This window comes from Pundamilia nyererei, unplaced genomic scaffold, assembly GCF_000239375.1.
Source record: "Pundamilia nyererei isolate P.nyererei 1_Seehausen unplaced genomic scaffold, PunNye1.0 scaffold00049, whole genome shotgun sequence".
NCBI lineage: Eukaryota > Metazoa > Chordata > Actinopteri > Cichliformes > Cichlidae > Pundamilia > Pundamilia nyererei.
This window is the reverse complement of record NW_005187450.1, coordinates 2,958,356-2,982,189: the sequence shown is the minus strand read 5'-3', so window position 1 is coordinate 2,982,189 and position 23,834 is coordinate 2,958,356. Positions and strand designations below refer to the sequence as shown.

The following is a 23,834-nucleotide window of genomic DNA, read 5'->3' as shown; positions in this document are numbered from 1 at the left end:
ATTTCTATACAGGGAACTAACTGTTATATTCAAGAAACTAGTTTGAGATGATTTGAGCTTTATGACATGGTTTGTTATTCTACTGGAAGCAGCCATCAGAAGATGGGTACACTGTGGTCATAGAAGGATGCTCACTATCAAGAGCAATACTCAGGTAGGTTGTGGCATTTAAATGATGGAGCCTAAAGTTTGCCAAGAAAATATCTCGTGCACCATTAAACCACCATCACCTGAAGCACTAAAACAAGCAGGATGGATCCATGGTTTCATGTTGTTGACACCAAATTCTGCCCCTAACATCTGAATGCTGCAGCAGAAAATGAGAATTCAACATGTTTCCAATTTTCTATTGTACAATTTTGGTGAGATTGTGCAAACTTTAGCCTCAGTTTCTTGTTCAGTGCTGAGAGGAGTGGCACCCGGTATGATCTTCTGCTGCTACAGCCCACGGCTTCACTGCTTGTTGCGTCTCTAGAGATGCTCCTCTGCATGTCCTGGTTATAACTTGGTTGTTATTTGAGTTACTGGTGCCTGACTATCAATTCAATGCAGTTTGACCATTTACAGAGTACTGCCACTCACTGGATATTTTTCTTTTTCAGACCATCCTCTTTAAACCTTAGAGATGGTTGTGTGGGAAAATCCCAGTAGATGAGTGGTTTAGTACCTACAGCTGTGCCACGTTCAAAGTTAGTTAAATCACTTTTCTGATACTCAAATATTGATATGCCTATATTCACTGAGTTGCTGCTATGTAATGAGCTGATAAGATACTTCGTTTATTGAGTTGATCAAGTGTACCTAAGAAAGAGGCTGGTGAGTGCACATCAAAGATAATGTAAGAAAACAACCAAAACTTGCTATTTGCTCAAATCAGTAGAAAGTGAAATTTTAAAAGTGCTTTTAGTTTTATTCACACTGTGTGATTGATTCACTAACAGCTGCTGACAAGCCATTTCGGAGCTCAGTGTTTTCAAGTTGCCGTCTGCCATTTGTCATCTGCGTCTGTCAGACTTCTTTGTCATTCTCACGCAAGTAAAACAAAGAGCATGAATGACATGCTGTTTAGTATTCAACACAGGGACAGGTCAGCCCATTCACTGCCTCAGTACAGTATGAAAATTCTGCAGGGAGTTGTGGAGGATGAAACAGCTGCTCAGAGTGGAGAACATACAGTAAGGCAAACAGGTTTGGGCAAAGTGAGACAGATTTAGAGGCGCAGAAGAAGATAGCAGCAAGGAAAGACATAAATATAATATAATATATACTGTGTTTGTTTTTTGGTGTTAATGCTTGTGTTAAAGTAAAGGCAGAGTAACCCATGTCTGTGTAGGTTCTGTGTAGGTGGAGGTTAAAGTGGGATTTTGCAGGTGGGGGAACAATAAATATTGGTGTACCAGTGCACTGGAGGGAAATGACTCCATAACAAATAAGTCTGTTTCTCAGGCTTGACGCTCTTTGTGGATTGTGCCAGCTAAGTTCTTCCATACATATGTTAAATCAACCATCAACCATCAGGGCTACTTTCCAGTTTCTAGCCTGTATAAAGGCAGCATAAAAGTAGTATTTGGCAAGTGCTGCTAAAGAGCATTATTGGTTTAAATTTAAATCGATGACTCTTTCAAAAGGGCACCTAGAATCGATTCCTGCAGCCATACCTAAACACACTTATTTTGAAAGATTATCTAGATTAGTTTTTGATTAACATTAAACATAAAACAAAAACTGCATGCGCAGAATATCGGTTCAGAATTTGCCAACTTATCTCACAAATACGGGTTTAAAAGCTGTTTTCCTCTGGAAGGTGTATCTGCCACCATCTTTGCAGTTGAAAAATTCTCATATAAATTTAGTGTCATTTCTGTCTCTTATAATGTCTCTACTGCAACCCATGACCTTACCTAATGGTGACCATGGAGACCGCACTCTGCCCTGCACCACTGCATCTAGTCCATCACTGAAAACTGTAAACAATACTGCAAATCACCCAGTTTAGCCTGCTGTGCTCTGCTGTGCACTGACAATAGTCTCTCATCTTCATGTCTAGCCCTTTCATTATTACATCTTTCCACTTCGCGAAGAGTAAAATAACACACATTAGCATTTTTTTTTGGCCTGGAAAATACAACAACTATACCTTTAAGTAGGAGACACACTGTGTGCCAAACTGCTCATATTTGTTGAGCTGTTTGAAATGTTGCAGGAAATGTACGCAGGTCCCTTGGGTGACTTAACTGCCTCGGTGGCAATAGCTGCAGGACATGAAGCCCATCAGATGTAATTACTCATTAACTGAAGGCGCAGGAATGCTTTTCTGGATCGTTCCGTCCCACTTTAACCTCTAGGTGCAGGTGAACAAAGAGGAATGTTCCAGTCTTAGATGGCAAATGGATGTCTCTTTCTCATTGCCGAACCAAAAAATACATCTTATATAATGTTGTCAAACAAGCAACAGAAAAGAACTCAAGCACAGCATCAAGTATTAGTGAGAGTTAGCTGTTAGATTGATTTAGGTACTGCACTGATGATCCACAGGCAGACTGCAAGGGGACTTTTTCCTCAGAAGCAGACACCGTGACACAGCAGATATTGACTGCCTGCGACTGAGAACAGGTAAAACCTCAGCTGACACATATGCAGAAATAGTTACTAGTTAATTTGTAAATTAGAAGGGTCAAATGGACTGGCAAAAAACTCAAGGACAGGAAAAGCATTGGCTGGTCCAGCACATTTAGAAGCAGGAGAGGCTTCTACTCCCCTTCATAACCCAGGGGGTTATGAAAGAGTGGCTCCAGGAAATCTTGGTGGGCAGGATCAGACGGGTAACTGCCAGATTCAATGCTCTGCCAAGTAAACAACTGTCTGAAGTTAGCAGACCAAGTGGAGAGACTGGCTCAATTTTTATACTTTCAGCCTCCTATTAGCCCTAGCTTGGGGGTTACTGGAAACATGCAGGAAAGCATACATGAAACAATCCAATCAACACTGTTGTAAAGGAACGTTTCTTCTGGTTGGGCTCATTGTTCTTCCTTGAGCTTTTCCATGAGCAGTGCTATATTTGAGTCTGTTCTTACAGTAACAGTGTCTGTTCATATAAGAGGACACAAAGGCAGGCTGAAAGAACAAATAATAATGACAGAGAAAGAAGCAACACAGATCAAATACAAGAAGAATTTGGACAAAATCCTTCAAGGACAAACTGGTAAGAAGGGACTGGTCATACAAGTGGAAAAGGAAAGGAAGACAGGAAGTAAACTATAATAGGAGGATAATAATGAAAAAGGAATCTACATATAAAACCCAAGACAATGACAAATTGCTTCCTTGGGTAAAAACTTCCCCTATGAACAGGGAAGAAAAGACTTAAAGTCAGATATGCTTTGGAAGCTACCATTCCACCTGAGCAGGTTAAAAAGGAGGTAAAGGTGTTTTTAAATCCATCCATCCATCCATCCATCGTCATCCGCTTTGTCCGGGGTCGGGTCGCGGGGGCAGCAGCCTAAGCAAAGAGGCCCAGACCTCCCTCTCCCCAGCCACCTCCTCCAGCTTGTCCGGGGGAATACCAAGGCGTTCCCAGGCCAGCCGAGAGATATAATCTCTCCAGCGTGTCCTGGGTCTGCCCCGGGGCCTCCTCCCGGTGGGACATGCCTGGAACACCTCACCCAGGAGGCGCCCAGGGGGCATCCTTGTCAGATGCCCGAACCACCTCAGCTGGCTCCTTTCGATGTGGAGCAGCAGCTGCTCTACTCTGAGCCCCTCCCGGATGGCCGAACTTCTCACCCTATCTCTAAGGGAGAGGCCAGCCACCCTTCGGAGGAAGCTCATTTCTGCCGCTTGTATCCGCGATCTCGTTCTTTCGGTCACTACCCACAGTGGTGAAGAGGGAGCTGAGTGTAAAAGCGAAGCTCTCAATTTACCGGTCGATCTACGTCCCTACCCTCACCTATGGCCACGAGCTGTGGGTAGTGTTTTTAAATGTATCTGAATTAACCCTCATGGAAAGCATGCAGGGATTGATAGAAGTATTCTGAGTGTGAAGGATCCCTGTTATTAGTTTGATGGAACACAAAGCTGTGACTAAAGCTATGAGGTCTGTGAGTGAGAAGTTATTTCTCCCATTTGTAGAGGAATTTGTGCAAAAACTATCTCTGTTATTGTAGTGTGCACACAGAACAGACAGCTTGTGGACCATGAAAAACTATTTGCTGAATTTGTAAAAATAAGCACTTGGATTAGCACGACTGACTTTACCTTTAACCCCCCGCATAACAGAGGCACAGTCGAAGAACTGCTGATTTAATCCAAGGAGAAACGTCCTTGAGAAGCATTTTTCTTGCTTTTAGTGCTCTTGGTGTCCTAAGCGAATGGAGAACATTTATGTGCATGTGTGCACTGTTGCATTGCTTAAGTAACTACTTGGGTGGTTGTCGTTCTGTGTTACTTGCATAACGGCACTCTGGTGTTATGAGGAGGAATGCAATGAGGGAAAAAACAAAATGCTGAACAACGAAGCAGGAAATAAACCACTGAAACAGTGAGCGGAGCTCTTTGTAGCAGGAGGTACATGTGCTTGTTATCTGTACTTCATGCTACTTGAGGTGTGTGGATTTCGGGCATGTTAAAATTTCTTGCTTCAAAAATTCAACCATTTTTATGTAGCGAAACTATTTTTTAATAGTATTATAACTGAAAATCTGTGTCTGTACAACCCTGAACAGATCTTTTTAGTTTTTTTTGGTTTCCTTCTGGATGCTGCTGGGTTTTATCCACACTTCCCCTAAAAACAACCTTTTTTCAGTGTACTTTAGAGAAAAAGAGAAACAAAGCACTGTGCAAACAGAAAGCGAACTAAGATTAAAGGCAAGACGAACAATGAACGCAACGAGGGTAGCATAGTCAGATTTGATGTTTAAGCCAACTGTAACAACAAAAATCTGCTTATCTGATGTTCCAACCTTATAATAAGCAAACTCTTACTAGAAGGCATTCAGGCTGCCCTTCTAAAAAAAGAAAAAACAGCATTTTATCAGTGCAGACCAGATGCCTTTTATCAGTTGAGATATATTGTTTGGGCTTCGATGTTCTTGCCTCATGCTGACATTTCTATTGAGGTCAGCTATGTAAAGAGGCCATCAGAGAGACACAGTATATATAAGGAGGAAGAGAAGCAGAAGAGAGATGTTGACTGAGAAAGAGAGAGGTGAAAAGGAGACAGGACGGGGCAGCGGGGGCGGGGGAGCAAGGTGGGACATATAAGTCTCGCACGTGTCACGGTTGCCTTTTTAATTAAGAGGGTTTGCTGAGAACTCTGCCCAATTAAAAATCAAATGTGGAACAAGCATGCAGGTCATTTAGAACGCACGTATGCACACGCTGCCGACTTTTTCTGTACATGCCGTTGCTTGTTAGGCAGTGTTCCCTGTTGTTCGCTTCTGCTGCCTTCACTGCACTTAATTTGTTTACATAACCAAGTGAGGTCACAGAGCCAGGGTGCACGCTCTCAATACCTTACAGTCTTTTCTCCACTTGGGTAAGGAGTCTGTACAGAAAAGGAGTGGGTGTTCCTGAGTTGTTAGACATGATTGGCTGAAACCACTTATGTCACCCCCAGATCAACTGGTAATCCTGACCCTAAAACAGCCATGTCTAACAGCTGAGGAAGGCCCGCTGGTTTCCTAAATAAATCAATTACCTCTTGACCTGTTTTGGTTTCTAGCATGCGGATGCAATGTAGTTTGGATATTATTCAACAAACTTCCAATATTTTTTCAAAAGTTTATTTTTAAAACTGATTTCTACTGAGGAATATAGTCCCTTTGAGGTATGTGGTGATATAGAGCACTGTTTGAGAAGCACAGTTGGTTCCTTTCATCCCAGCAGGTGGTTTAGAGACAGATGTCTCAAAAATTAGTCACACAAATCCAAAACTATATGCATGACTACATAGCGCCAGGAATAAATGAGAAAACACATCAGTGGATTTTGAAATGCAGTTCTGGTGCTTTCACAATCTATGGTGAAAGGTCTTCCTTTTCCTTTTTTTAACTTTTCTTTGTTTTGTTGCTTATCCTTTACCATCTGCTTACTTCTCCTTATTATATCCTGCCCCCCTTCTCTCTCTCTCCCTTCTCTCTCTGCCCACTCCCTCCACCCATTGTGTTCTAAGGAAGCGTGCCACCTGTTTCTATGGAAACAGCAGCTGATTGCCACAGGTGGACACCACTGCTACCCGATTAAAACAACTAGAACAAAAAAAACAAAGCGAGAGAAAAATAAAAAGACAACACTGTAAGCTGTGTTTTGTAATGTTTGTCCACGCATATGCCATGTTATGAAGAAATCGTGGACTGCTAATAGATAGAATGTCTCTCATGCCACCGATTAATGTGTGCATCTGCACGTTGTGGTTCTGTGCACAGGTACTGTACTTTCGCTTTCCGAATCTCTAAAAAAACAAAAAACAAAACAAAACCAAAAAACATCAATGATATCTCAGAAAACCACTCCTGCAGAGCTAAACCAATGCATCACAGTAAGAAAGCAAATATTTAATCCTGATTTTAAATCAAGTTTGATCTATAATTAAGTTCAATTTCAAATTTAGTTTTATTTATATCACAACAACAGTCATATCAAGGTGCTTTATATTGCAAGGCAACGACCCGACAATAATTCAGAGAAAACCTCAACAATCAGATGATCTCCAATACTGTGCAGGTTTATATGAAAGAAAAGATTCTTTGGTTGTTCAAAAACACATGCATTACAAAAACCTTTTTAAAATATTTGAAACTGCTTATGGTCATATTCATAGAAGGAAAGCACAGGAGCTACATGATGTTAAAACCAGGCATTAGCAGGGAGTAGTGTTAGAGAAGCGTTGGTTTAATTGTGCTAAACAATATCTTGAAATCAATAGAAGCGAGAAAATGCACCAACTTTAACTATCGCAAATTGATTCAGCGCATCACAAGCTGATAGACTGGTATAACAAGCCTGTGTTGGATCCTATGTGAGTTTATTTATCTCTGCCTACCCAATAAAGTCACTCTGCCCCCTCAACTGAATTCTGCTGATATACCTCAACTATAAGTTGCACTAATTGTGGGGTCTAAGCAGGTCAGACTTTCTCTGAAAATAAAAAGAGGCGATTCATTAACTTGTGTAGTCAATTTTAAAGCATGACCATGCTCAAAAATTGCCAAACAAATATATAGTGTATTATGTGTTTATCTTTGTTTTTTGCTTTTTTTGTTTTGTTTTTTTGGAATAGCAAAGTGACTTGAGCCAATTGTCTCTTGTTAAAGTTGGTTTCCTGTCCAGTTCGTATGGTCTTCTGCTGACCCAGTTTGTATATTTATAGATGTCTGTATGTCCAATTCACATGGATACGCACACTCACCGACCACTTTGTTAGGTACACCTACTCCACTGCTTGTCAAAGCCAAACTCTAATATGGCAGCTACTCAGTGCATTCAGGTATGCCCATATAATCAAGATGAACCAATAAGGTTAAAACCGAGCATTAAAAAAAGGGAAGAAATGCGATTTAAATGACTTCAGCAGTTGTTGGTCTATTTCCGAAACTGCTGATCTACTTGGATTTTTCCACACAACCATCTCTAGGGATTAGAAGAGAGTGCCCCGAAAAAGACAAAATATACACACTGAACGCAGCTCTCTGGAGGTCAAAGAAGACTAGCTGAACAGTTTTGAATTGATAAAAAAAGCAACAGTTAGTAAGATAACCACATTACAACCAAGGTACTCAGAGAGGCATCTTAAAGGAACAATACAGATAAAACAAAATAGCGCAGTATTGAAAACTATGAATTAAGGAAAGATGAAAATATCAAAAACTGTAGTTCCTGGAAAGGCCGCTTGAGACAGGCCAGAAACCTCCACTTTATAATGCCCAAATTTACAAATGAATGAACTGAACTTTTTATAGCTCCTCAAAAAGCTCTTTAGTCTCTATAGATAGTTTTCCCTCTCATATAATTTTGTTTTTTATAACTCACCAGGTGAAATTATAATAAATCTTACATGTATCCATTTTTATGGTTGTCCTCCAAACTATGTTGCTGTTTTGGTGAATGAAATCCTAGTATTTTATTCGTATGTTACTTACCATTAATTAGTAGGTATTTCTTAACAGAAAGCAGCCATGTCAATCACTCTAATGAAGGCCAAGGTTTACATGTTGAAAAATAATTGACAGGAGAAGATGAAACACACCTTCATAGGTGGCGAATCCCTTTATCGAAAAACATGTTTTGGGTTTTTTTTTTCAGAGAAATTCCATTACAGGAATTTTATGAGTCATTTTCTGTGGCATCAGGTAAATGGTAACTATGACCGTGATTGTAATTAGCACATATAGCATTTTTTAGGAGGCACACGCTGTTTAATAAAGCTCACCCAGAACGTTAAAATATACAAAAAATGTAGCGTATGGGACTTTGTAAGAAGATGTGGGTGGGTTGCTGCATGGCAGTAATGTTAACAAGAGCTGTTTCTATAGTAACAGCTCATTAGGAGGCAATTTGAACCATTTGATACTGTCCATGATTAAAGCACGTGTTGGGGGGTGGGGGCAGAATTGTGGACAAAATTGTCAGCTGTAGATGAGGACAGACAAAATGCAGGACAGAAAAAAATAAAGACGCAGTTATCGAAGGGGTGAGTATAGGAGGCCATGAGAGAACGCATAAGAGAGGCTGAGGTCTCTCATGCTTTGCTGTCGATATCCTTTGGTCTCACATGTCTCTGCCTTTCATCCATGGGTGCCTTGCGTAATGTGCGGAGCTGGTTCTAATTAAAAGTGCTTGAAGTTAGTACAGAGAGTTGATGGGCAACAAGAGCTGCCTGGAAGACTTCCTTCATTGTTCTCATTGTGCCTGTTGCCTATGGAGAGCATTGTCCGTGAAGATTTGGGAAAATCGTCACAAGGAATCTAATCACTGAGGTATTCTGCCCCGTGGCAAACTGGGCTGCACTACGGACTTGGTTGCTAATTGCCCTTTTTTCCCCATTGGAGTGAGCTGTCTTTCCTCTTCACACACACGCTGCCCCTCCCCCTCCCGCCTTCTGTGTTCCCACCCTACGGCAAAGGGAGAGTCATAGTGTGCCATGTCATTCTGTGAATGTGTAACGCCAGGCCCAGGGCTGACTTGGCCTTGCATGTCCTCTTTTGCAGTCTCACATTGAGCCTCACTTTAACCTTTTACATTGACTGTACAGAGAGATTTGTGCAGGAGTTGCATTAGCAGTTCCTCTGACGGTAGTGATTAATCAAGACAAGCATCTTTGGTCCCCAAGGACAGTGCAGTCTTTAACTTGATGTGGCACAACACTGTAGTCATAGGGTTTTGTTGCACTTGGTAGTTCGGGAATCCAAGCTGATCTTGGAAGAAATAAATGATATGCAAGCATTTATTTGGGTTCAAGAAATGTGGAATATGTGCAGCTAAAATGAGTTGTCAGCAGTTACCTGATTTTGACTGTTGTCTCTTCTGTGGACAGTAAATAAGACACTGCATTTACCAAAATTGCAGTTTAGCTTTTTTAAAATTAGCTTTTAAAATTTATTTCAATTAGTACAAAAAATGTCTGCCAGACAGAAGTGAACCTTTAAGTGTCAATAATGCATTGTCCATGATGTTCCTCCTATGTACGTTTTCATGTAGTTCATGTACACTAAAAGTTGCATATTTCATGCACATGTTACACAGCCGCTTATGTGCTTAAATGTTAGATTAATAAGGAACTATACACAGTAAGTAAGCACTTTAAATAGGCGACACGTGGCATGTAGTAGGATGCAGATGAAAAAGTAAAGGGCTATATGAAAGAAGTTATATCTTATTGATTTTATGTGTATAAAACATGTTTTTATTATATATTTAATGTTTTCTGTATTTAATGCTTTCTATTCTATTCTATCCATCATGTCCTGTCCACGTTACAAAATTTTTTGGTTTTTTTGTAGCTCTGGTCAGCTTTTTAATAAAACAACTGGGGTCCTAGCGTCCCCCATGTTCTTTATACACACTGGCACGCACTGCTTTTCCCCAACAACAACTTCATTTAATAGCAGCGCTCTGAAGTAAATACAGCCTATAACTTTACTGCTGCTGATGAGTAATGCTAATGAACTAGTCTGGGAAGTGCTAAAGCATTTTCCTGTAATTTGACAAGCATATGTTGTGGAAAAAAACAAACGTAAACTTAACGAATTTTAAAAATGTAGATAATGTTGACGATTCGTCATAATTGCCTCTCAGCAAGGTCATTAAACTTTTAGCGAAAAAGTGCTTGTAGTTATTCTTAGCCGCCAGAAGTCTCTGGGTTTATCTGTTGACGCATGGCTGCTTCCGACTCAGATACTTTGTTGTTTGAAATGACGACAAACAAGACATTAATATAGAAAATGGAGCTGCACTATCTACTTACTGCTTATCTGGCTCAGTTAGATTGCTGCCTTAAATTCTACTCCCAGATTTCAGCTTCAATTGTAATAACTTTGTAACAAATCTGAGTGTATGATTGATGTATAATACAATAAATTATCTTTTCACTACCAAATGCCTTAACTTTAGTGGAAAAGATTTACATAAAATGTTGCCTGTTCATTAACAGCTGAAAAACAGCCCGATGCCTGGATGGTTATCAGTTTATGTCAGGGAAGCAAGATTTTGCTAAGCCAAATATCAATATTATTATAACTAAGAAGCTCATCATTCAAAAACTGAAATGACCTTTAAATAAAAAGTCTTCCTAAAATCCTAAATGATAAAACACATAATGTAGCAAAGGGAAGGACAGCTGTTTACTTACTATGTGTAGAATCTTTAATATCTACTTACAGAAACTGATATTTCAGATCAGATTCTGTAACAGTGAAATATCTGGCCTTTTGCTGTTAAATGCTTTACTCTGTTAATGAGCTGGTTACTAACTTCGCATGTAGTCTAGTCCTGGGTGGGGGATTTTTCCTGAAAACAGCTGCTTCCTCTGTTTAAAAACATCGATCAGAGCTGTGAGACGGAAAAAATAAATGCAGCTGAAATCCAAAACAACAGCTAGAAGTTGTTATAAATGTTAGGATGGAGTAAAACCGCAGAGCCGGGTGATTATGTGACCTATTTTGCATGCAAACAGTACTATGAAAATGTTTTATTGTCTCCCTTTTTGAATTTTTTTTTATAAGGTAATGATTAAATTTGTTGGTAGATAAAATGGAATGAGCTGAGAGGAACTTTCAGTTAGAGGGGGATCCTAACAAACTAAAGTCGGGAAGTTTACCACTTTGATGTAATGCAGCATTTACTTTCAATTTTATCATCTTGTTCAGGTCAGGATCCATCTCCATTAAGTGTTACATGCTCAGACACGACCGCTACAGGCTTTGAATTGTAGTAGCCTGCTGTGCCTTGTACCCAGGGGAAATTTTCAATCTTAGGTGAGATCCCATCAATTTTCACAACATAGCAGAAATGAAAAAAAAACAAAAACAAAGCAAAACACAAAACAAGATAAAAAAAAAAAGTTGCTTTAAAAAAAGAAAACCCCAATTAAAAACAACTTTGCAACAGATTTAAGGACATAATTTTTAGCTTAACATACTATTGTCCCATTTATGTGTGGCAACAGCATTTCCTTAAATGTAGTCATATCATCAGCCTCAATCAGAGAACACTTTTGACAAATATACTTAATCGATCAGCCGTTTTTTGTTTTGGGTTTGAGTTGAACCAAATAATCACACATCAGAGTCAGCGCTAATCCATTTTCTATTTTAAAACGTCCTGTTGGAAAGTCATGAACTAGTACAGTCTGTAATGGTTCTACTTAGCTGGACAGTGTCATTTTGCAGACACTGGAACGGTAAATAAAATGACCATTATTCTCTGAACATGATTTGGGGTAAGAGCATGTCTCAGTAATAGCGTGTTTAGTTCTTAATCAACTCAGTGGGCCCACTTTTTACAGTGAATGCTGCATTTTGGAGAAGCGGTACATTCTGTTTGTACTCCCACACATTTGGCTGTCACAAACAGAGCTACACAGTGCAGATGGTATGAACCCTCGGGAGCCAAATCAGCAATCAGAAAGCACACTTATTGATTTGCTGTAACACAAGCTATACAAAAAGCAGCTCAGAGGGAACGACTGAGGCAACCGGAGTGTCTAGCGGAGGGTACGTCTGTCTTCAAATGAGCGTAGGTGCACAAAAGCACATGTGAAAGAGTGCACACACTCTTTCACAGAGTGCACACACTCTTTAACAGAACAGACAAGCAGACGCCATCCTCTTTATTTTTTTCTGTTCATTTTAAGCCACACACTTGCTTTCTGCGAGAGCTCAACTAACAACTGCTTCCTTTGCATTTGACACAAGTTGCCAAGTTGCGTGTTGTTCGTGTAATCTCTAAACTTTGATTTCAAACTGTTTTCTTGTACATCGGACTATTTCCAAGATTTATTTGCAAGTGAAAAGGTGGTCTGTAAACTTTTTTGTTGTTGAATTGTTTGAAATGTGATACTTTTCACTAAATCTGTCTACATCTTAATCAAATGCACACCTTCCTGTTGACTTTAAAAGGAGGCTATTGAGCTTTTGTTGTTTCATCTCTCACAGAGAACAGACTTCACTGTTGCACTTTGGAATAGCTGCAGGACTGAGACTGAGTACCCAGTCATTGATAACGACTGTAATAACAAACTGCGGCAAACAATCTATCCAAGTCTTCTTCACATGTGTTACGACCACATGTTTTCATTTTCTTGAGAAACAGCTCTTTGTCTTTGTGCAGGTTGTGTTCCAGATACTTACAAGCACCCTGTTTTTACCAAGATTGGGCTAAACACATTGACTGCGCACAGCAAACACAAACATTTATCTCTGTATGCGTTTCAAACACGCAGGGCTTACTGGCTCTGCCTGAAGCGTGACTGTAGCTCACTAATTAATGTTTATTTGATCTGTAACAGTAACAACGACGCGTTGCAGTTTTACTGGAAATTAGATCTTAGCCAGACGGCAATTTTTCCTAACTTTGTGCTTCTTGCCTGGCCAACACCGGTTCAGATGTTTTGTGCAGGAATAATAATTTTACACTCTTCAATCTCTTCAGGCTTCTTAGGACACTCATTATGTGCAGGGCTGTATAAACAGTTTGCCAGTTTGTCTGAATATATACAGTAGTGAGTTTTACTATACCCGTTTTATTAGACTCACACTGTGCCTCAGAAAAAGCAGTGCAGGACCAGTGGTCATTGTATACAGTCAAACATTGCAATGAAGGAAAAATGGCACAATTACTGCCTGTAAACTATTTGTATGTACTAATTTGAGAAAATATTGTTACTTAGATTTAACATAAAAATAGGTTTTGGTAATGTTACTCTGTCCTGTTTTAATTTAAAATGTAAATAAAAATGTAATATCATTTATCCTGTTTTAATGGTGCAGACAAATGACCCGTGTAGTGTCTGTAAGTGTTTTTTCAATTTGTCTTTTCATTATATGTTGTTTACAGTGGATAAACAAGCTGTAATTTGAAGAATTACCAAACATGGGGGAAACTTAAAAATTAATAATGGCTTTTATTTAATTGAGCCCTGATGACATCTTTCAGCTTACAGTGAGCTGGCTGGAAACACTTCTGGTAGACAGTCAGCTCATACACATTAGACTAATGCGTCTGAAAGAAAAGGTAATGTTGAGAAAATGGCAAGCAGACTTGTTCATTATTTGGCATTTAACTTTAGGTGGATAGTTTTCTAATTGCATTAGGAATCCCATTAGCTTCCACATCCAATAATCTCTTCTCAGTGAAACCGTGTCTCGAACTTGGCGGCAGCTTGATGACTACATTTTCTTTTAAAAGCTTTTGTCGATTTAAAGACAAGCGAGTGTCAAGTTTCACTGGGGATGAAAAGAGTGCTGGATGCTACAGGTTGTACAGGCTCACAATCACATGTTGGTCAGTTTTGCTTCATTCTTGACCCTGAAAATGTATTTTTATTACTCACAAACAACAAAGCTATTTTGTAGCTTGAGCAGAGAGTGGAGCACATTAGCTAATATTCACATGTAGCATCGCTACAGAACTGATGGACGGGTGGTGTCATTAGTGTCTTATTGTTCAAGAGAGCCACAGTGGAGTAAGAAAATTCGATTAGGGTGGTGCAAAAAGGTTATCTACGCAGCTTCTTTTTTGGCTGGACTGCATGCAATAAATTAAAAGTGTGTGTGTTTGACACAGGTGTGACCATGAAGCTGATGGATGAGGTCGCTGGCATTGTGGCAGCTCGTCACTGCAATACCAATATTGTCACTGCCTCAGTGGATGCCATCAATTTCCATCGCAAGATCAAGAAAGGTGAGGATAACACAGAGAATACACTCATACTTTTAAATCTCTGATACTTACAAATATCCAGAGATGCAGGGAGATATTTCTGCGTGATTATTGCTTTTTTTTTGTCTTGTCCATTTGCTTTACCAAGAGGAATGCTGCAAAACGTTTTCTCGCCTTTTGACCAGAGATGATAAAATGGAAACTCTAAAGCGTTTTTCAATTTAGCCTCTGGCGGTGCTGTTTTAAATCAACTAAGCCAACGTTAACAGCTGTCACACGGTTGCTATCCAAGGCCAACTGTGTTTTGTAGAGCTGCCACTACATCTGGAAACACACACCACTGTTAATAATGACCTAACTATTTTCCATTACCAAACTTTGTCTATTTATACTGTATTTGCTGTAAGCGCCTCACAGTCTGAAAGGTTCAGATGAACAAATTCTAAGCCTCTAAATACCTTTATCCATGTAGCCTTTGATATTTCAGTTGGAAAATGTGTCCAGTCGAACACTGGAGTGCAGAATTTATTGCCAGGACTTCCTGGATAAGCTCGCTTATCCAAAGTCCTTCAGGGACAGTCATAATAAAAGCAATTCTAAGAAGGCAGGAACATAGTCTCCTAAAAAAGGCACACATAACAGACATACGTATGATACATGTCTGACAATACAGTATAACTGCAACCTCCTCAGTTCAGTTCGGGGGGGCATCTGGCATCAACATGTGGCAAATCAAAAATGCATCTAAATTAAAGGGAGCTACTAAGAGCATCTTCAGTGTCTGTTATCTGTTGATGTACTAAACATAATGTTCATATTGTTAGGTTATGATTTGAAAACAACAGATCAGCTACATCTCTGCAACCCCATTGAGTAATTAATAGTTTTACAGCTTAGCATAAGTGTACAAGGTCAGCTGTGCAGTATATGTGCTTTTAAATACAACTTTCATGCAGCAACATTTGCTCAGTTCACTGTTTTTCCAACAGTTTGAACTATACAGACAGAGTGGCAGGATGTGAAGGAGTTGGGACCTTTAAAACATTTAAAACCTCCTTTCAGGGGTGTGAGGACCAGAAAACTGAACAGCACAGAGTGGTGGAGATCCATGACCACATCTTTCATCTGCCCCTAGTTGCTCCACTTGCTACCTTCATCTGTCCTCACAGTTCAGTTAGTGCTGACATGATTTCCCCTGGCTCCACTGTGACTTAGGGGTTATGTCACTTCCACAGTTCTCATTTTTGCTCTAGCTGGTCAGGCAAAAAAAAAAGTTAAGTTTAGGGAAATAATGGAAATAAGTATCAAAACAAAAAGGATCCTAAAAAACAGCCACTAGCTTTGTCGTCTCTACCTCTGGATTTATTTTGTCATTTTATTTTTATGCATTTTCATCTTGCTACTGTTTCTTTTGACAGTTGAATTGCTCCCAACTGTTTGGTGCTAGCATTTCAACCTTTGCCACATAAATATATAAAGGAACAAACAAATGTCTTGTTAAGGTCCTGGTCACTAAGTGCCAGACATCTGGATAGCTTAATTTTAATTGTGGTAATACAGCAGAAAAATTACAAAAATTTACCTAGTTGTGATACCTGAGAGGACGGTGGACTTTTCACTTTAAGCACCATAGATAAGAGCTGATTTGAACTGCCTCAGAGGTCCACCTTTGAAAAATCACAGAAGACACAAAGAACACCAGAATTATGGAAAAAAAAGCAGACTTAATAATTCAAATATTGAGGCACTGATGAGGATGCACTGGTGATAATATACTAGTCAATAATGTACCATAGGAGGGTTCAGGCAGGGGTCTTTTCTGTGATCCATTATAGCAAAACAACCAGAGATACAAATAATGAGAAGAAAGGCATGAAACTTCAAAAGGTTGGATGAAAGGACATTTCAGAGACAGGAACTGGAGCGCTGATGGTGAGAGTGAAAATGTGATACAGAAGAAAAAATAAAAGCACCAGTGTGTCATCGTGAGTGGTCACAATGTTGTTCTTGTTTATTAAGTGTACATTTCTTTTCATTGAAAGCATTATTTGTTAAAACCCCGACATTTTCATGTACTGTCTAGCTAAAGAAAAAAAAAAAAAGACCCGTGGAAAGACACTCAAATGTGTTTTTGTCTTCAGTGCTATTTGTTAGTCAGTGAAAAGACTAATAGAAAAGCCTAGACTCCATCCATCCATCCATCTTCATCCGCTAAAATAACAAATCTGTTGTTGTGTGGTATTACATTACATGCACACAGCACTGAGCCTGGACATGGACTGGGTACCTTCATCAAAGCAGATTAGCTTTGTCAGCTCTTCAGACATGGGACTCTGCCAGTTGTTTTGGTTGGCTGACCTCCAATGCTGCACAAGTCAAGAGCTACATTCTGCATTAATCTGAAGGTCTTCAAAATCACCCATCATCAAGCCTCATTTTTGTGTAATGTCACTGAGCAGAGGTTGTTTCACTGAGCCTAATAAATCTTAGTAAGAGATAGTTTATTTAAATGAGACTTGACACATGGGAGCATTAAAAAAATCCTCTAAAGGTCAGTCGACAAGAGAGAAATGAAATGCTTTAAATTTGTGGTCTCGGTTGTCAGGTATGCTGAAAAGACCTCACCGCAGTTACTGCACGTTATTATCTGTTTAAAGTTCTTTACCCATCTGGATTTTCATGATCACCTTGTTGCCGTTTCCTAAATATCTCAGCATCCAAGGTTACTGAATGTGTGATAATGATAGCGTAATAGTCATCTTAACATAAATAAAAATCTAGAAAGTTGAATTTTCTCAACTTGATTAAAGACCTTGTGCATATTGTTGGATTAAACATTACAGAAACTTAAAAGTGATTTTGGTAATTAATAATACTGTTAATTTAAGGCAGCTGTGGCTTAAACCTTGTATTTGGTGGTGATAATCAATTTGCTAAGCTCCGTGTATCATTAGAATTCTTGTTGTTTGTAATTTAAGATTTTGGACATTTTTTGCATGGCATAAACTTTGACTGTGTTATTGTCTCATGTGTGCCTACTCTGAACCTGTGTGCAGTTTTGCATTTCTTTGCCATCTCCATTTTTTTTCTTTTTACCCTCAGTACTTCAGTTCTAGGCTGCATCACAGAAAACCATAATCAAAACAAACACAAAAAGTTTGTTTGTTAAAGCCTTAAAAACTGCTTTATAAATGTAGTCTCGTTGTTCCTGTGTGTGTTTTCTTTCCACACGCTCTGGGCCTCCTCTCACACTTCAAAGACATTCATGTTAGGGTAACTAGCTATTCTAAATTGGCCCTAGGTTCGAATGTGAGCGCGAATGCTTGTCTGTCTCTTGGTGTCAGCCAAGTGATAGCCTGACAGCCTATCTAGGGTGTACATGGCCTCTCAACCTGTCACAGCTGGGATATGCTCCAGGCCCCTGTGATCCTGAATTGGATAAGAGGGTGGATGGATGGATGGGTTAAGGTAACAAACCTGGGTTTACTGCAAAAAGCCTAATTATTGACTCTATAAGCATATCTTTTGACAACAGAGGCTTACTTGTCAAGAAAACCGAACTCATACCCATGAATTTTGCAGAGTATCCTGCATGAATATGAGATCTGTAACTGAACAACAGTCAAGTCTAATTCTGATAGAATTCTTGTATTGTTGTCATCGTGTCAGAGTGCTTTGCAGCTCATACACTGATAAAAGCCTTTCCCCCCCTTTTTTTATGTGCATCATTTATTATTTAGGACTTTGACTATTTTATAAGATCTCACTCATATACTTGCGATCTGTTCCTGACTGCAGGAGTAACACCTTCTTTCCTTGTCTCTATGGCAACTGCAGTAATATTACAGTACAGGCACATCAAAGAGAATAATGAAATACATCAACAATGCTCTGTAATATTATTTGATGACTTTTTTTCCCACCTCGCTGCAGTGACAAAAGGTAGAGAGCACATTTTTGAGTGAAAGACAGTTGGTTGATTAGATATCTGAGAAAGTGCAGCTTCAATATTACTTCAGCGTGAGCTTTTAGCCAGAGGTCGCCGGCCTGTCTCGAAAAGTCCATGATGCAACAATGTGATAGAGACTGCAAGACCAGAGCTGAAATCTTCCTCTGCTAGTTTATTATATAGATCATATTCAGTGTAATTAAAGCTATTTAGTATGAGTTTACTTACATTGTTCACTATTTTTGATGTAGCGGTTGGAATGCTGTGTTTTTGTGAAAACCTGATGCCTTGTGCAACTTCTTTTTTTCACCTTTATAAGACTAAGTGAAGCCTTAAAATAACTGCTATGTCTGAGAAATAGTAGAAAATGTTATGGTAAAGATCAAAAAAATGAAAATGTCTCTAAATGGCAACATATTTAGGTTTTATTTTAAAACACTGAAAATCAGAGTGCTCAATATCCTTTTCCTCTTCTTCCCAAGGGTGTGTGGTGACGGTGACGGGACGACTCACATTTGTCAGTAACAAATCAATGGAGATTGAGGTGTTGGTAGACGCGTCCTCAGTGGTGGAGGCAGAGAAGGGGAAATATCGTGCTGTCTCAGCTTTCTTCACCTTCATCTCCCTGGACAAGGACAATAAGCCCCTGCCTGTCCCTGCCCTTAAGGTTGGTATCGTCCAATCTCCTTCTAAAGTCTGCCTGTCTTTTAAAACCTTGATACATAATTTGTGATGTTATACTTTATTTTATATCCATATCCCTTAGTACAGAGTAATTACATTCACAAACACTGACAGTCAAGTCTGTTTTTTTACAGTATTCTAATGGAAAATAATCAAGGCATGGATTTTATTGCATTTTTGCTGCGATATCATCTTTTAAAGGCTAGTTATTTTTAGCTCGGTCTCTTCTAACTGCTGATAACATTTCCATTAGTAATTTTTCTTTATCGTGACATGTAAAAGGGCCATTACAAGACTGGATCAATGGAGCCTTCATATATAGAAAATGTTGAGTTGGGTCAGACTGATCTTTGATCCAAAACCACTGTAAAATTTTCCAGATAGCTGAAAAAAATGACAAATATGAAAAAGTATACTAATACTTTTAAGATGATATATTAAAGACTGTCTTCACAGACATGGTTTTTGGAAAGCTCAAAGATACTGCCCATTGTTTAGGAATTCAACATGTCAGACTCTTTAGAAAGCATTCAAATCCTCGTAGTGTTTGGGTATTATCCTTCAGCAGTGAGCAGGGCTGAATGATCTTATTCCCACAAGATCTCTGAGATGAGTATCTCTGGGATGAGTATGCCTGACTCAGCACTTACTGCCAGCAAGCAAAGACTGCATGCTTACCTGCAGACAGGAGAGAGATGCCTGCCGTTTGTTCAGGCTCTCCAACACATAACGATCCAAACCTTGTTTTTATGCAAACACCGAGCTCATGCGCCATCTGTTTAAGTCATTAATATTAATGAGAAGCTATCTTTTTGCAATTTTACACAAGCGAGGAGCTTTTAAAACCATATTCTAAACAAAGCAATGCAGTTTGTGTTAAGGTTCACATTATTTTTAAGTGTCGTGATTAAGATTTTCACTCCATATTTTGTAACTGAGCAATTCAAATTCTACTTAATGTTTTGTTTGAGTTGTCGTTGTTGTTATTAATGATGTACTGCACTCCATTTTCTTGATTTTGTAGCTTTGCAACAATGACATGAGATGGGTGGGCAGTTTCAAATTTGGGTTAGGGTCATTATTCCCTCAAGTGCACTTGTACAAATTTCATAGAGTTTACACCAGAACTTATAATTAAACTAGAAGTATTTGTAGAATACTGGAAAAAAAAAACCAAAGGCAATAATACTAGCAACAGAAGAACAAAGAAGAAAACAAATAGTATGATAATAAGTACAAATAGAAATAATAAATCTTTGATTTTTGAAAATAACACATGTATTCTACAAAAGTGCATTTTAACTCCCGCCTGCAAGACAGTAGTGCATGACACTATGTCCTTCCATGTTTCAAGTACCTTGAGCGTGTAATAAGAAATTTGCAGGAAGAAAGCTGCTGTGGTTGAGAGTGAAGCGTGAAAAAGGATTGTTATAGGTGTGTTGTCATGCCACAAGTGCAGCAGTGACTCATTTGACCATCAGGTCACAGTTGAAGGTGCAGTGTTAGCCTTTATAAACCTTTATAAACCACAGCACATTTATTCAAGACTTCTCTGATGATGCCCCTGCAGATAGAAGTGTTCATCAAATGCATGTCGCCTTTGGTTGGCCTTTTCAAAAGTGTCTGTCAGTCCCCTGATTTCCATTTCACAAAACCTGCATTTGGTTTGCCCATTGTCTGCCTCTCCCTCCATGCATTCATTACCTGGTTTTCTGCCTCACGTAAGCTGCTCATTGCTTTTGTTTTAATAGGAGGGAATTGTAGCAGTTATTACACTCATTGTAGTTTCTATTCAGACCTCAATTTTATCAAAAGAGAGGCTAAAAAATCTCCTGGTGATTTTAATAATTCATCCTCAACACTATAAATGGAAATCTAAATGGAGCCTAGGCTGCCAGGGATCTGATGTAGCTTGTCAAATAAACAAGGGCAGGGCAAAAGAGAAACGCGTGTGTGAATGAGTTATGAAGAAAGTGCATGTACACAAACACGAGCCCTTTGTGTGCAGGTCTGCATGTGTTAGAATGAGCATTGCCTGTGAATGTGCACATCCATGGAACAGATCATTGAGCACAAATGCGTGCATGTTTATTTATATGAGCAAGAGGAGGAGGACAAGGCTCGATCGGTGCTATTTCTGGCTTTATGACTATTTACTGGGGGCATAAGCATGAGATGAGATTGATTCTGACTCTACTGATGGCAGTAAACCTTTTCATAATTGTTGGTCTTTGGTGTGTACACGAGAAACGTCATGTGCAGGAAATAAGGTTCAACACGTCAGTCCAATTAACACCCAAATTTTCCCTAACAGGAGAGATGGGACTGTGGGAGTTGGAAAGACAAACAGATCAAAAAGCAAAAAAAGCATCGTAAGTCAGATGATTGTGAGCAGAACAAATCAAAATGGAAGGATGTGGAAGTGAAATGTTTTTGTGTATTTGGCCTCCACATCCTTACATTTTGGCCACATAAAAGGTCTTGTGCAAAAGTCTTGATTCCCCCCTTATTTCTTTATATTCTGCTTCCAAAGAGCCAGACTTGTAATTTCTAAAATAGTGTTGAGTAATAAACGTAGGCCGACCGTTTTTAGAGGAATTTTATTTTTTTTGGTAACTTAATACTGACCTGTGAATCAGTCATAATCGACATAATAAAGCATTTTGTCTACACACACCAAACAAAATAGCAAATATTTTATTTTAAATGATATCTTTAGGCACAAAAACACATCATTTGTTTCCAGTTCTTTTGTTGAATCAGTATCTCTAAAATACTAACGATTATAAAGTCCCAATCAAAAGTTTAAGACCACTTGAAAAATGGCAAAAACTCATATTTTGCATGGTAGGATCTTAACAAGGTTCCAAGTAGACCTTGAACATGCATTAAGAAGAAATGGGAGTGAGACAAAACATTTTTTCGAGCATGCAATTTATTGAAAACTGAAACAGCTGATCGAGCTTAGGACCACATGCCATTAAAAGGTCAAATCTGTGCAAAAATCTTGATTCATTGTCATTTTCTGTCAGGTCACACTGTCATGACCTTCGGAAGGCAAAAAAAAAGGTTCACTTTTTGAACATGGTCGGGTTGATGAACTGCAAAAGCTTTGGGACCTGTACCATTTGAGAGGGATAAAATAGTATTTTGGCACTAACAAGCTAATTCCCCAAATATTATTAGCATTAGTGTGCTGTGTGTCCTTAAAAAATCTGGGGAAACTGCAAAAGTGGAAAACAAAGGAAATAGGAGAGGAGCAAGATGCCTATGTCTAATGTTCAGTGAAGCCTCATCAAAAATGGTCTCGGTGAAAGGGTGGCTGTCAAGAAGCCCCTGTTAAGGGAGAAAAGGCTGTATGCAAAATTAAAAGAACAACTGAAAATCAGTCGCAACAGTTCTTATTGAGTGAAAAATATAAATCTGAAATTTTTGGGTCCAGTCGTCATCAGTGTCTTTGGAGGAGATACAATATACAGTGTCTACAACACACACAGCATCCAAATAAGAATGTCCTTCGAGAAGACTAGAGAACTATTTCTGTAGACTAGTTTAAAAAATTAAAAGAACTCTTGTTTTCAGGCTGTATAGAAATATAGGTGTCATACCAAACAATGACTTTCAAGCCTGTTAGAATCGTACAAACTCTATTTTTGCCTTATGTACATGTACATTTGCCTGTTTCAGTAAATCGTTGCACCTATTGCCAGGTTTACCTAGCAAAGCATAAAGAAACAAGGACTGGCTCAAGACTTTTGCATGGTACAAAATAGTATCATCAGCTATTTCCCAGAAATAGTAAGCTGTGGTATTTACTGTCTCTGTGTTAAAGATCCTCCAGAGAATTAAAACCTTTTCTTCTGAGCTAGCATGAAAGTGTGATTACACAAAACGTGTCTGACAGTTAGCAGTTAGTTTGGCACAAAGAGTGGAAACCTTGAAGCAGCCACCCTGGCTCTGACTAAACATAACAAAAGCTATCTACCAATGCTCAACAGTGGGACAGATTGTGTTATTACTCGGTGTTACTTAGACTGCTACTTCAAGAGTCCTCAAAGTCACTGTATCAGCTAAAAATACTCCTGTACGTGACCACAACTTAATGTGACCTTTAGAGATGGGTAATTTTGTTACCCATGAACAGTGCAATGCTTGTTGTTTTTAACCTTTTCACTGAAGTAAAAAAAAAAAAAAAAAGCTTGTTTGGCTTGGCATAAAATTTAATTAAGCTTCATTTCCCCAAATACTAAACTTGCTTCCTCTTATACCTTTAGTCTTCTAATACCCCATAGCCCTTTTCATCAGGGAATACTGAAAATCCTTATAAAACAAACAAACTTGTTTCTCTCTTACTTATTCTGGCTGTGTATTATTTTGCCAGGAATGATTGAAATGAGTAAACTTTTCTGCATGCAAGTAGAATAAGACTAATGACTGCATGTACTGTTACATAAATTGAGTTACTTTAAGGCACTCTGATAAAATGGACTGGCTGCTGTAAGTCTTTAAAATGTATGACAAAGACACCCAAGTGTGCGCTTTCAGAACTAAATAATAATAACAATACCTTGACTAAATCTATTTGTCTTTCATAGAGACCTTCCATGTTTATGGAAACCTATACCTCTGTCATTTTTCTCCGTCTCTGCTGAAGTTGTTGATCTTTTTCAGTAGGTAAAGGCTATAAAAAAGAACTACAACTAGAGTCTTTTAAAATCGTCTGTTCTGTGGACATAAAATGTAGAAAGCACACTGGTAGCATGAGACGTTAACTGCGGACCATTCAAACCGAGACGTTCCATCTTCTTGGGACAGCATATATATATATATA

The 23,834-nt window shown here is 38.9% G+C and overlaps 1 protein-coding gene across 4 annotated transcripts in view; it reads left to right on the top strand.

Annotated features, from left to right (window-relative positions):
* acot7 (acyl-CoA thioesterase 7) overlaps positions 1 to 23,834 on the top strand; it is a 57,822-nt gene that overhangs the window by 18,858 nt on the left and 15,130 nt on the right. For all 4 annotated transcript variants that reach the window (XM_005733004.1, XM_005733003.1, XM_005733002.1 and 1 more), the window contains 2 exons: positions 14,275 to 14,391; positions 18,802 to 18,986. In XM_005733004.1, the coding sequence (XP_005733061.1) occupies positions 14,275 to 14,391; positions 18,802 to 18,986 (302 nt within the window). The remainder of the gene's footprint in view (positions 1 to 14,274; positions 14,392 to 18,801; positions 18,987 to 23,834) is intronic.